Genomic DNA, 14,775 nt, shown 5'->3' with positions numbered 1-14,775 from the left:
TTATCTTTTAACTTTATTTTCTTGAAATGTCTTTTTTGGGGCTTAGATTTCAAAGTGATGCCAGCCTCTTAAAATGTGTCTGAAGGTATTTTATTCACCTCTATTGTTTAGAAGAGTTTGAAAATTATGGCAATAATTCGGTAAATATTTTTGTGAGAAGTCAGCTATGTAAGACATTGGGTCCTGTGCTTTTCTTTGTTGGAAGGTTTTTAGTTACTTCTTTGATAACTTTTTTATCATTGATCTGTTTAAGCTATCTAGTTCTTCCTGATCAATCTTGATAGGTTCTATTTTTTTAGGAATGAACCCATCTTCTCTAGGCTATTCAATTTTTTGACATGCAATTGTTCAAAATAGTTTGCAATGATCCTTTTTTACTGCTGAAGTATCTATTATATTGTTTTCATGTTCACTTCTAACTTTATTTCCTTGAGTTTTTTCTTTTTTTAATAATCAGTCTAGCTAGGGCTTTCCTAATTTTGCTTCCTTTTTCAAAGAACCAACTCCTTATTTTATTAATTTTTTCTATATTTGTTTTTTTGATTTCCTTTATTTCTGTTTATTTTTATTATTTTATTTCTTCTGTTAACTTTGGGTTTAATTTGTTCTACACAAATTATCTAGCTCTGTGAGGTGTAAAGTTATTTATTTGGAATCTTTCTTCCTTGTTATAGTCAGCATTTATTGCTATAAACTTCCTTCTTAAAACATCTTTTGCTGCATCCCATAGATTTTGATGTGTTGTGCTTTTATTGTCGTTTGTCTGAAGATCACTTCAAGGGATGTCAGCATTTCAACCTTAGTGAGAATTAAAAAGCCAAAAAGCAAATGCCAAAGCTGTACTAGATTGGGTTATTTAAAATACATCTTTTGATTTTAGGAGGATGAGAAAAGACCAGGTTGAGAGACTGTTATTTCCTGATCCAGGGACTTGAGCCAACTTGTGACTGAGCAGACTAAGTAATATGGAGTCAGCCAGATAACTTCTCATCCTTGAGATGTTCTCTATCCTCAACCAAAATCAAAGCATTAAGAGCAACCACAGACTCTGTTGTTAGTAGTCATCAGCAAATGGATAATCCTGGTGATGAGAAAAGCTAAAAGGTAAAGGGAGAGTCTTAGTCAGTTAACTGTTTCTGGGATGGATGAAAAGAGACTTCTGTTAAAATGACATGAGCATGAAAATTATCAACTTCCTTTTTGAAGTGAGGACACACCCAGCTAGTCTTCTGATAATTATGGACCACTGCATCACACTGTCATGAATACAAGTAGAAAATAAATATACACACATGTATGAGCACATACACACAAATATACCAACACATTCCATTTTTGCATGGATGTCATTCTACAACTTAAGGAAATTAACTATTTATGTTCATACTTTGAACTTCCAGGATGGCAGAGACAAATCATCACTCTCTTAAAACAACGCTCAGAGTCATTTAATACTTAAAGCTAATCAATGCTTTCAGGTGATGGTGAGGAAGGTGATGAAAACACTGCTACCATTCTTACTAGCACTCACAAATAGTTTGTCTATGAGTTTTCTAGGAGAAAATTATATGTGAGACTTAGCGATAGATACAGGGATGGTAAGATGAAATCTCTTCAGTGGGACCTTCCATTTTAGCAAGGAAGTTGAATTCTCTTTGCATACAAAGTAATAATTTTGAGACAGACAGAGATTGCTAAATCATTGAGTAATGATTGTTTTTTAAGATATTACTGATATTTATTGTTGAGAGTTACTGCCTGCTCCGACACTCTCCCTTCCCCTTACCGCTTTATCATTTATTACATTATTTATTCAACCAATATTTATGGAATTCCCGGGGAGAGAGACGTTTAAGAACAAAAACAAAGCAAAATTCCTACTGTCAGAATCCAAAACTCTCATGTGATAAACAGAAAATACACAAAATAAATTAATAAAATATATGGTACGTTAGGGGTATGTGGCAAGGATAAAAATAAAGCAGATAGAGGAAAAAACTGTTCTAGGAAGTTTGCATTTTGAGGTAAGTGACAAAGAAGGCATCACTGGTTGACATGTGACTTAAGACCTGAAGGACAAAGGAGTGAGCTGTCCAGCTACCTGGGAAAAGAACTTCACAGGCAGCGAGAACAGCCAGTGCCAAGGCCTCAAGACAGGTGTGGCATATGTGGTGAACAACAAGGAGTTTGCCGGGGCTGTGCTGGAGTCAGGAGGGGAAGAACAGGAGGACAGAGACACAGAGAGGCAGTGGAGGGAGTGTCTATTGGCCCTGGCAGGTCTTTGTGAAAAGCTGATCTTGTCGCTAAGAGGGCAGTCTATCTGGTACCGAGAAGAGGCACACCTGCTTTGTAAACTGTTCACATGCTACTGTGCATGGGATGCAATACCGACTGACAGGGAGAATAACCAGAAGCCAGCTATTTGATCAGGAAGGCTTTCATAAGAGCATATTTGGTGTGTGTGTGTGTGTGTGTGTGTGTGTGTGTGTGTGTGTGTGTGTGTGTGTGTGTGTGTACGGGGGAGGGCAGGAATTGCCGATTCCATCATGAGCCCAATAATAAATGTGGTAAATGCTTAGTAGACTCCTAAGTGGGACTGAGTAGACAGGGGGAGCCCAGGCCTGACCCTTGGAGTAAACCTCTAGTCTGAGGTCTGCATTAAAAAAAGCGTTTTCCAACAACTTTCCTAAGCCACAGATTCTGCCTTCTGTAGGACAGAATAAGCTGAATTCCTCCCTGTCCTGCTCTCTGATGTCTACAATGGGACAAGCTACTTACAGATTATCTTCAAAATAGCGCACATTTCTGTTCAAGCCATCTAGAGATTTCATATCCTCTGGTGTCAACTGGAAGTCAAAAACCTATCAGAAATATGAGAAGATCAATCCACTTCCCTGAGGCCATGGTTGTCCTTCTCCTTCCTTCCTTACAATCACGCAAATTCATGTAAGCTTTACGAGGCAGAAGTCATAGACCTGGGGTTCATTGGGTGGCAAAAGTTGTGGGAATTTGTCCATTTGTGTAGCTGAGACTGGCATCTCCAGTCTGTCCTCAGAGACTTTTATTGAGAAGCTGTTATTGTAGCAAAGGAATCCTAGAAATATTTGAGCCCACATCTCATGGAAGTGTATTCCTTTATTTTACAACTGTAGAAATCAAGGAGTAATTTACCCAGGGCCATAAGGCACAAGAAAATCCAGAAGTGGGACCCAAACCTGACCCTCCATTTGGCATTCTTTCCAGCAATCACACTTTCCCCTGTAGCACTGAAGGATAAAACAGTTAGGTACACTATTCATGTGCATAGAGTATGTAAGGAGATACACTTTGCCCAAACATACCTTGAGAGCCTCACAAACACCCACATACCTTGAGAGCCTCACAAACATACCTTGAGGGCCTCACAAACATACCTTGAGAGCCTCACAAACATACCTTGAGAGCCTCACAAACATAACTTGAGAGCCTCACAAACACCCACATTTATGGGGACATGATGTGCTTCTGTCTATCCCCTGCTGCCACTGCCCTGGCCTGTACCTGGAAGTTCTCTTTGATCCTCTTCTCATTGAAGCTCTTGGCCAGGACCACAAGCCTCCGCTGCAGCTGGTATCTCAGGGCGACCTGGGCTGGGGTTCTCCTGTGCTTTTCAGCAATGGCATTGAGTACTGGATCCTCCAGGAGAACGGGATTGCTCTTGTTCACCCTGAGAGGAGAGACAAAGATGCTGCCTGGCTGAAGATGAACACTCTTTTTACTTGGGGGCTGCTAGTTGGCTTACCCTCTAGAATTTTCCCTTTTACCCTCTGGCTGTCACAATATCTGTTTTGCTTATTTTGTTATATCCAAAGGAGAAGGACAAAGGAAAGTAACGTGGCAGAGGAAACTTGGGTACTTTATTATTTTTAAAGCATTTCTGAGAAGTTTAGTAAAAGGTTAAATATGTTAAGTGGACAAAATGGCCCAAAGAAAGACCCTAGGACCACCATCTTCATAGCAAATCATTGTATAAGAATTTGCTATTTCAAAAATATTTCCAGTAATTTTATTATTTTACGATGTTTTATTGAATCCTTATAATGTCCATCTGAGTTAGGTAAAAGGTGTATAAAGATAAATTATTCCTGCCATCTATTCTTAATTTCCCCAGAGAGTTGAGAGATGACTTCAGAAGGTACTGTATCTGTGATTAAAATAAGTGTATGAAGATCATTACCATTCCTTGTCTGAGTTGGACCCCAAGGCAGCATACGCAGTCATGACAATGTCCTTGGACTTGCAGAAGTCCAGGAGTTTGCTCTGGTTGAGGTAAGGGTGACATTCCACCTGCAGAATACCAAGCAGGAGAGTAGGTCACAGGACCACCCACGCTTAGTCTACCAGGAACATGCAGTGCTATCTTGCATGGTATCAAACATCAGTAAGAAAGCCAGCGGCAACAGTAAACTCATGATCCTAAGGAATAGACTCTGACTTTTCTCTCCTCTCTTGCCAAATTCCTAACCAAGGGAGTGGGGGAGTCTCATCAGATAGTGTTTCTTTTTTGTTGTTATTGTTGTCTGTTTTGTTTTTAATTAACCTTCTTTAATGTGGCTTACTTCAATCTGTCTCTGGCATCAAATCACATAACAGATAAAGAAGGAAATCAAAACTATTTCATGATCCACAAAGCCATCTCTTGGGGAAATTTGCATCTGTATAGAATCCTCCTTCTGAAGATTTACAGAAGCGTTAATGTTTGCTATCCATTCTCTCTCCGAGGTGCCACCTATGAGACTTCATCTACATATCAAGAAATGTAACTTTATTTAACCATCCCTTATCTCAGTGCCCCTCATCATGGCATTTCCTTTACTGATTTTAAAATTCCTCAGACAGAGCAAACCTTTGAATTCACCTACAACCTAGAAGTCCCTGCTTGGAGATGTCCAGCCCTCCTGGGCCAAACCAATGTAAAGCTCACATGTATTGATTTATGGTTTTTGTCATTTCTGTCTTTCTAGGATGCATGTATATAACCAAGCTGCAATTCAACCATCTTGGACACGTGTTCTCAGGACTTGTTGGGATGGTGCCACGAGCCCAGATCATTCACATTTGGCTCAGAATAAACCTTTGTAAAGGTTTTACAGAGTACATAGCATGTCGTATTGGCTTCTTTCACTTAGTGAGATTCATTTAAGTTTCCTCCATGTCGTTCCATGGCTTCATAGCTCATTTCTTTTTATTGTTGAATAAAACTCAATTGTTTGGATGTACCATAGTTTATTCACTCACCTACTGAAGGACGTCTTGGTTTCTTCAGAGGACTGACAATTTTGAATACATTTTCTTTAATTATCCATGTGCAGATTTTTGTGTGTACCTAAATTTTCAACTAGTTTGGGTAAATATCAAGGAGAGTGATTGCTGTGGCAAGAGTATGTTCAGTTGTGGTAAGAGTATGTTTAGTTTTGTAAATTGCCAAATTGTCTTTCACAGTGACTATAACGTTCTGTATTTCCACCAGCTATTAATGAGAAATTCCCCAGCATTTGGTGGTGTCAGTGTTTTGGATTTTTCCCACTCTAGTAGGTGTGTAGTGGCATCTTGCTTTTGTTGCAATTCTGTAATGCCCTATGATGTTTAGCAACTCTCCATATGATTATCTGCTGTCTGTATATCTTTGTTGAATTGTCAGTTCAGATCTTTTGCTCATTTTTTAATTGAGGTGTTTGTGGTTTCTGGTTGTTGTATTCTATTGTTTTAAGATTTGTTTGTGTATTTTAAAAAAATTTTGTGGAATTAGAAGGAACAAGATTTCATGCATAGAGTGGTAGTGGTGAAGTCTGGGCTTTAGTGTACCCATAGACCAAATAGTAAACAAACAATAGGTGATTTTTCAACCCTCAACCCTTCCCACCGTCTGTAACTCCAATTTCTATTATTTAATCTGTATGTTCATGTGGATTCAGTGTTTAGCTCCCACTTATAAGTATGAATATAGGATATTTGACCTTCTGTCTCTGAGTTATTTCACTTAGGATAATGTCATCTGGCTCCATCTATATTGCTGTAGAGACACAATATTATTTTCAATGACTGAATAATATTCCATGGTGTGTGTGTGTGTGTGTGTGTGTGTACCCCACCTTTTCTTTATCCAGTCCTCCACTGATAGATAAAGATGAGCTGATTCCATATCTTTGCTACTGTGAATAGTGCTGCAATAAACATATGCATGTAGGTATCTTTTGGATACAATTATTTCTTTCCCTTTGGGTAGATACCCAGTGTGGGATTGCTAGAGGAGATGGCAGTTCTATTTTTAGTTACTTGCGGAATCTCCACACTGTTTTCCACAGAAGTTTTACTAATTTACTTTCCTACCAACTATATATGAATTCCCTTGTCTCCACATCCTTGCCAGCCTCTGTTGTTTTTTGACATTTTAATAGAAGCCATTCTGAGTGGTGTAAGATAGTTTTTCACTGTGGTTTTAACTTGCTATTCTCTGATGATGAAGTTGAGCATTTTTCTTGTATTTTTTTGGTTGCTCGTATGTCTTCTTTTTAAAATGTGTGTCCATGTCCTTTGCCTTCTTTTTATTTTATTTTATATTTGAATCAGGGTCTCACTCTGCCACTCAGGCTAGAGTGCAGTGGCACAATCATGGCTCACTGCAGCCTAAGTCTCCTGGACTCAAGGAGTTTTCTGACTCAACCTCCCAAGCATCTGGCACTACAGGTTCATGTACCATGCCCAGTTACTATTTTTTTTCTTGTGTTTTGTAGAGATGAGGTCTCATTTGGTTGCCTAGGCTGGTCTTGACCTCCTAGGCTCAAGCAATACTCCTGTTTCGGCCTCCCAAGGTGCTGGGAGTATAGGCATGAGCCACTGTGCCTGGCCTTTAATTGGATTATTTGCTTTCTTCTTGTTGAACTGTTTGAGTTCCTCATAGGTTGTGGATATTAGCCCTTTGTCAAATGCATAGTTTGCAAATATTTTCTCCCATTCTGCAGGTTGTGTGTTTGCTCTGTTAATTGTTCTTTTGTAGTGTAGAAACTTTTTAGTTTAATAAGTTCCATTTGTCTATTTTTGTTTTTGTAGCTTGTGCTTTTGAGGACTTGACCATAAATGGTTTGCTTGGACCAATATCCAAAAAAAGTTTTTCCCAGGTTTTCTTCTAGCTCTTTGTAGTTTCAGGTCTTATTTTAGGTCTTGTATCCGTATTTAATTTTTATATATGGTGAAAGCTACGAGTCTAGTTTCATCCTTCTGTATATGGCTATCCAATTTTCCCAGAACCATTTACTAAATAAGGTAACCTTTTCCCAGTGTATATTTTTATTGACTTTGTTGAAGATCAGTGATCATTGGTATGCAATTCATTTCTGGGTTCTCTATTAGTCTCTGTGTATTTTGGGTATCAATCTTTAACAGACATATATTTTGCAAAAATTTTCTCCCATCAGTGGCCTGTCTTTTCATTCTCTTTATAATGTCTTTTGCCAAGTATATATAACTTTATAATGTCTTTTGCCAAGTATATATTTAACTTTAATGAAGTCCAACTTATCAATTCTTTCTTTTCTGGCTCATTTCTTGGTAGTATATCTAAAAGTCATTGCCATACTCAGGGTCATTTAGCTTTTCTCCTATTTTATCTTCTAGAAGTTTTATAGCTTCTGTGCCTAGTTCTTTTTTGGGGGGAGGGCAGGTCCAGTATCATTTGTCAAAAAGACTTTTTTCTCCACTGAATTGCCTTTCATCCACTGCCAAAAGTCAGTTGACTGTGTTTGCATGAGTTTATTTATTGGATATCATTTCTGTTCCATTGATCTATTTGTCTCTTCTTACACAATTACTGCATAATCATGATTACATAACTCGACAGCATGTATTAAAGTTGGGTAGTTTTAGGCACCTGCCTTTGTTCTTCTTCAACGTTGTCTTGGTTATTCTAGGTTTTTTGTTTTTCTGTATACATTTTAGGTTTAGTTTATTGGGCTCTTCAAAATAACTTATTGTGAATTTTATTTGGACTACATTGAATCTATAGGTCAAATTGTTAAGAATTCACCTTATAACATTGACTCTTCCTGTCCATTTACATAATTGATTTATTTAGATCTTTAGATTTATTTAGATCTTCTTTGATTTCTTTTTCAGAGTTCTATAATTTTCCTCATATGATCTTATGCATATTTTGTTAGATTTATACCTAAATGTTTCTTTTTTGATGCTAATGTAAGTGGCATTGTGTGTTTAATTTTAAATTCCACTTGTTCATTAATGGTGTATAAGAAAGCAATCCATTTTTTATTTCATTTTATTTTTTGAGTTAGAGTCTCACTCCATTGCCCAGGCTGGAATGCAGTGGCACATTCATGGCCACCCTAGCATCGACCTGCTGGGCTCAGGCAATCCTTCCGCCTCAGCCTTCCAAGTAGCCGAACTACAGGCGCGCACTTCCTCACCCGCCTAATTTTTTTTTTTGAGTTGGAGTCTCACTCTGTCACCCAGACTGAAGTGCAGTGGCCGCTCCCGGCCACCGCAGCCTCAACCTGCTGGACTCTGGTGATCCTTCCGCCTCAGCCTTCCAAGTAGCTGGAATTACAGGAGCACGCTACCATGCCCGGCTCATTTTTTGATTTAGTGTAGAGATGAGGTCTTGCCACGTTGCCCAGGCTGTTCTCAAACCCTTGGGCTTAGGCAATCCGCTTACCTAGGCCTCTCAAAGTGCTGGGATTACAGGCTTGAACCACTGCGCCGGGCCAATTTAAAAAAAAAAAAATTACCTTCTATGCTGCAATCTTCCTGTAATAACTTACTAGTTCCAGGAGATTTTGTTGATTCTTTCAGCAGGAATTGGTATTTCCCTTCCTTGAGTCAGCGAGGCACATGCAAAATTCCAGGTTTTTTAGGCTGTATTAAAATGGTTTCTGTGGAAAACAGGCCCGGCTAAGAAGAAATGGCTACTTTGGGCTCCCCCATCCAGAAACATGAGGAAATATTTCTTTGATATTGATTGTGAAAACCTGGTAAGCTCCTGTGCAAAACTTACAAAAGATGGAGGTATGCCTAAGACTGGAACCCATGGAGATTTCCCCTCTCAGAATTGTCCACACTGAGTCTCCAGCAGTTTGTGAGTCGCAGTTGAGTTTTTCCTACCCAGTACTGTCTCCAGCTGTGGTGTTTGCTTCTGGGCTTCTGCATGACACCGATTCTCTTTGCATCAGCCAGTCTCTCCAGTTTTAGGGATGGCAACTTGCCTTGTGACCTCCGTTCACTGACAGGTCTAAGAAGAGCTGTTAGTTTTCCACTTGTTGAATTGTATTTAGTATGTGAGGACATGAGTAATGTTTCCAAGCTCATGATCTCCCAACCCAGAAACTGAAAGTTTGGTAAACAAAATTTTTGCTGCAAGCTTTTTAATCTCTGCTTGTCCCCTGACTCTGGTGATTAGATAAGAGGAATGGGCAGAGATTCAAAGGGAAGTAAGAAGCTTCACTCCGGGCCCACTTGAACTGTATGCCCCAGCCTGCAGGAGAGACCCTGCCTCAGGTTGCTAGGGCTGGCTCAGTCATTAAGCACAAACCAGCTTTCTATGCAACTGCTGCGTGCATGTTTGCTGTCATAGTCATGAACATTGAGAAAGAGGAAGCCTGGTTTATTGGATCTAGGGATTAAAACCAACCTAGACCCTGCAACACCTCACCTGAGCTAATTTCTCACGATGGCTGGTACGCTGCACACACCATAATGAACTTTGGCTCAAGCTTTCCGTGCTCCCTTGAGCCCCCTCCCAAACAATCAGCCTCCATTGGGCCAAATTCCTTCCACACTCTAGAGTTCAGGGTAAGGTCTAGCTTCCCCTTTGATTCTTCACCAATAACCTGAGTCGAAGCTATTATTTCCTTTCTCTAAACGGGTGATGCCCAAAGTGTAAGCAAGTCTTCCGGGGGGCACACAAGAAAAAACTTTTTAGAACTCCAATCAGTACTTCTCATCCAGAAATAACAGAAAAGTGAATGCCTTGCTAATATTTAATATGTGTATGGACTATCCTCACTCAGTCTACACATAGCAGATGCGTTCATCTGGGTCATGGCCTTTTGTAGCACAGAAGCATTGTCAGTCCGTGCTCATGTGACTTCATAACCCTCTAAGATATGGCCATTTATGCGCGGCTCTTGTAAGTGGATTTGTCTTATCGTGTAGACTTCTAAAACCTTTTTTGGCAACCCCTTCGGGTCCCCTCCCACTGTGGGAGCTTTTCTGTCCTCTCAATAAATCCTGCTTTCTCACTTTAAAAAAAAAAAAGAAAACTTTCTAATTTTACTTGTTTACTAGGTAAAATATGTATAACATAAATTGTATAATTTCAAAATTTTTAAGTGCACAGTTCACTGGCATTAAGTACATTCACATTATTACACAGCCGTCACTGATCTCCATTGTCAGAGTAGTCTTTTTCAAAACAGTAATAAGTTTGAAAGAGATTTTGTACCATGGAGAGGCTCAGAGGCTGTCTCAAAGCACAGTACTTAGAGGAGTTTTTAGACTTGGTGGGGGAGGATTGGCATTTGAGGGAAACTGCCAGGGAAGGGGGAGCACACCTCATCCACAAGGGTACTTGCATAATGAACATTTGTATACCTAACCCCGAATTGTACCTCGCATCTTTAAAATAAAATTTTAAAAAGATGAATCATCCATTTTCCTTTACATGCAAGTGTTCCAAATTTGCTGACCCTTTTATGAGATAAGAAGTGGCTGTCAGTCATTTGCTAGCTCCACCTTCTACAATCAACCACCGTAAGTAACACCTAGCAGAGTATGCTCTCAGTATAAAAAAGTCTTACAGCAGGGCATGGTGGATCGCGCCTATAATCCAAACACTTTAGGAGGCGGAGGCAAGAGCATTGCCTGAGCCCAGGGGTTCAAGACCAGCCTGGGCAAGATGAGCCATGGTGAGACCTCATCTCTACAATAAATCAAAATATTACCCAGCCGCATTGGCGTGGGCCTGTAGTTCTAGCTAATTAGAAGGCTGAGGTGGAAGGACTGCCTGAGCCCACTAGATGAAGGCTGCGGTAGCTATGAGTGTGCCACTGCACTCCAGCCAGGGGCAACAGAGTGAGACTCCAACTACAAAATAAAAATTAACCTTTAGATGTTTTTTTTTATAAAGTGACATGGCCTTGGGCACTGTTTCCAACACCTCGGCATGTGTTCTCTTCCCTTGAAGTATCTGATGTCCAAAGGTAAAATACATGAGAGGAAACTGTCATTGGTGTCCTTGTTGGATCAAGGAAGAGGAAGTTGGTGAAATGAATTGAGGGCTCTCACCTGGTTGCAGACAGGCTTGTACTTGAGCCCTGGCTTGCTGAGGATCCTTTCCAGCTGCCTGCGGTTAAAGTTGGACACCCCGATGGACTTGGCCAGTCCTGCGTCCTTACACTTCTCCATGGCCTGGGGAGGAAGAGGTTGTCAGAAATAATCTGTATAACTGACTCAAGAAGAAAAATACATATTAGATGCTAAGGGTGGGCTGGGCGTAGGAGAGAACAGGTGACGGTGGGAGGGACAAGACTTTCAAAATGCAGGTGTCAGTCAATTAGGCGGCAATTGACTGCGTAAGAGACACATGGAAAGTAACAGGGGAAAAAATGGGTAAGAAGGCAGGGCAAAAAAAGGACGCAAGTAGCCAGGCTCAGTGGCTCAGCCTGTAATCCCACGCCTTTGCGAGGCTGAGGTGAGTGGATTGCCTGAACCTGTGGGTTCGAGACCCACCTGGGCAACTTGGCGAGACCTCATCTCTACAATCAATCAAAAATTAGCTGGGCGTAGTAGTGCATGCCGGTAATTCTGGCTACTCGGAAGGCTGAGGCGGAAGGATCGCCGGAGCCCAGCAGGTCGAGGCTGCGGTGGCCGGGAGCGGCCACTGCACTCCAGTCTGGGCGACAGAGTGAGACTCCAACTCAAAAAATAATTTAAAAAAAGGACGCAAGTGTCCAGGACAGAGCGAAAGAAGCCAGCACAGTCTTTAGCGAGTGCTTCAAAAAGCTCCTCTGAGTGATGACACCATGAGTGTCATGAGAACAGGAAGTGCGGCAGGTGCTGCCTGGAAAGCAGGAAGTCCACGGGCTAGACTTCTGACTAGGCTCCTTCTGACCTCATGTCCTTCTATTGTCTACCTCGCTCATTCTGTCCCAGTCTCACATGTCCCTTGTCCCTTGGAGATGGTAGTGTCTCTCCCTTCTTAAGGCTTGTTCCTTGATTTTCCTTCTGCCTGAGTCACACATTTCCCAGATACCCACACAATCAACTTTTCATCCACTGCAAGCCTTTGCTCAAAGGTCACTCTTTCAAAGAGACGTACCCTGCCACTCTGTTTTTGATTGCCTGCCTGTGCCCCACACGCACCCAGCACTCTCTGTTCCTTATTCAGCAGTACCTCCCCCCTCATAACATCTGCACTCCAGGGGTTGAGACCTTGGTTCTTGTCACTGTTGTTGCCTGAGTATGTTGGATAGAGTTGGATATCCTGTAGGCACTCAGTCGGGACTGGTTGAATGATTAACTAATGAAATCTGAAATGAGTTTGAACAAAGGTAGGATTGGAGCCAGTCTCCCTCTCCTGGACTCCTCGTCTGTCCTCTCTCTCCCAAGGTGCAGATATGGCCTCTCCAGAGGGGCACTCACCTCCCATGTGCTACAGATATCCACTGTGTCCAAGATGATCTTTCCATCTGTGTCCTTTGGGAAAAGTTCCTCTCCAGGCTGGAAGACAGGAAAGAAGGAGAACTTGTATAAAGCTCTGTCTGGCTTCAGCCAAGCTTGGGGCCTATGGATCCTAAGACCTAGAGACACTCTGTCCTTGTGCTTGAACGGAATTTTAAAGTTAGCCTAGAGGCAAAAGAAGCACATTGAGGAAGCACACTTCCTAGAAATGCTTTGAGGTGCTAAAAGTCTGTGTCAAGGCTGACCTGAGGCACCCAGGACATCAACCCAGGCAAAGCCTAAATTTGATCCTAGTTCATCTGATTCTGACCATGCCCAGAGCGCCTCTTTGTCTTGGGTTTTTGTAGAGAACTTTCTCCTTTCTCATTGAGTCTGCAGCATCTCAAATGCTGTCTCATCCTCACTAAATATCCTGAACTGGGACATCAGGACGTTCTCCAGATGTCGGTGAGTATGGGTGAAGATTCTGGAACATGGAGTCTTGGAACTATTGACAGAACATCCGCAAGACTGAGGCAAACATGTTGATACCAGTGACATCATGTCACTCTGGGGCTACAATAGTGAACTGAGTTGGGAACCGTTTCCGAAGAAAAGAAGAAAGAAAATATTCGAAAGTGTTGTTTGTGTTCCTCTCATCTTCCTCTCCTGTATTCAGCGGCTAATTTTTATGTCGGTCACCAAAGTAAAGCAACGTGTGCTAACCTTCAGAGGTACTGGGAAATGGATGAGGTAGAGATCCACATAGCTCAGCTGGAGTTTCTTCAGTGATATTTCCAGTCCTCTCTGGACCAAATCTGGGCGGGAAAAGGTGCTCCACAACTGCAAGGGTTGCAGGAGAGATTGTGCGGCATTATTTCTCCCAAAGTCTTTGGGAGAGATTAATGAAGCAGCAAATAAACAACATCAGCAACCACAACTCCTCTTGGAGTAGATGAGAAGTGACAAATCACACCCAGTGAACTCATGAGATCTTTATCAGCAAAGCAGACTTTCATACTGAGTGAAGGTATAGATGTAGAAAATAGAAATACGGTTTTCAGCAGAGATTCTCAAACTTTAGAATGAAAAAAAATCTGGTTTTTCCTGAACAAAACATATTCCCGAGTTCACCCCAAATACAATCCATCACAATATCTGGAAACTGGGTGAGAAAGCTAGACAAGAACCCCAAGGGATTTGGATTAAAAGCGATCTTCTTAAATTACTTCGCTCTCTCTAGATATATATATTCAGCAAACACTAAGGTGAAAATTCCACTGGAACTCCCTTTCCAATCTAACTTAAATACTTAATTTATTTTATCTGTTTTAGATATAAGGTCAGTGGACATGATGAATATTAGGAGAAAATGACTCAAGAGGTTTTTAAAAAGTACAAAAGTAATTTTGTAAACATTAATTTCAACCTCAGATAAATAAATATTTATTGACCACAAAATAGATAGAGATGGGAGAACTGAGGTTCAGAGAGGTTAATAAATTTTTTTTTTGGTTAAGAAATCTTATGAAGTCAAACAGATAGAACATTATATAACTAAAATTTGATTCTAGTTCATCTGATTCTGACTAAATCCCAGGACCTTATAATTTAACCAAGAAAGGTTAAGTTACTTTTTCAAAATTTGAGTATAGCAGAGTTAGAAAATCCATATTACTCCTGAGGTTTTAAAAATTTGATAATAACAATAGCATTAAACAGCATTACATTCTTTTCTACAGACTTTACATGTGTTTTGTTTTCTGTTTTTGTTTTTGTTTTGAAGTAACACTCATGAAAATCCTGTGAGGTAAATAATCTTGTCTTCATTTCACAAATGAAGAATAGAGTTTAAGTCATTTTTTCAAGGTCCCACATTTAGTAAGTGTAGAACCTGGATTCAAATATAAAAGCCTGATTAGAGAATCCACATCCCTAACCAGCCTTTTCATGGTGGACAAAGCGGATCAAGATTAAATGAATGTGGCTCAGCCTGTAATCCCGCGCCTTTGGGAGGCTGAGGTGAGTGGATTGCCTGAGCCTGCGGGTTCGAGACCCGCCTGAGCA

General features: G+C 40.7%; 1 protein-coding gene across 1 annotated transcript in view; it reads right to left on the bottom strand.

The window, feature by feature from the left end:
• Nucleotides 1-1,054: 1,054 nt before the first annotated feature.
• LOC103263298 (aldo-keto reductase family 1 member C3-like) overlaps nucleotides 1,055-14,775 on the bottom strand; it is a 15,878-nt gene continuing 2,157 nt past the window's right edge. The window contains exons 3-9 of the mRNA XM_008060985.1: nucleotides 13,435-13,551; nucleotides 12,691-12,768; nucleotides 11,335-11,457; nucleotides 4,217-4,326; nucleotides 3,541-3,706; nucleotides 2,779-2,861; nucleotides 1,055-1,097 (exon numbers count right to left, since the gene is read on the bottom strand). Of these exons, the coding sequence (XP_008059176.1) occupies nucleotides 1,055-1,097; nucleotides 2,779-2,861; nucleotides 3,541-3,706; nucleotides 4,217-4,326; nucleotides 11,335-11,457; nucleotides 12,691-12,768; nucleotides 13,435-13,551 (720 nt within the window). The remainder of the gene's footprint in view (nucleotides 1,098-2,778; nucleotides 2,862-3,540; nucleotides 3,707-4,216; nucleotides 4,327-11,334; nucleotides 11,458-12,690; nucleotides 12,769-13,434; nucleotides 13,552-14,775) is intronic.

Source organism: Carlito syrichta, unplaced genomic scaffold (assembly GCF_000164805.1).
Source record: "Carlito syrichta isolate Samal-C Ts95f unplaced genomic scaffold, Tarsius_syrichta-2.0.1 Scaffold304794, whole genome shotgun sequence".
NCBI lineage: Eukaryota > Metazoa > Chordata > Mammalia > Primates > Tarsiidae > Carlito > Carlito syrichta.
The sequence above is the reverse complement of the archived record's forward strand: the minus strand, read 5'-3'. Positions and strand labels throughout refer to the sequence as shown.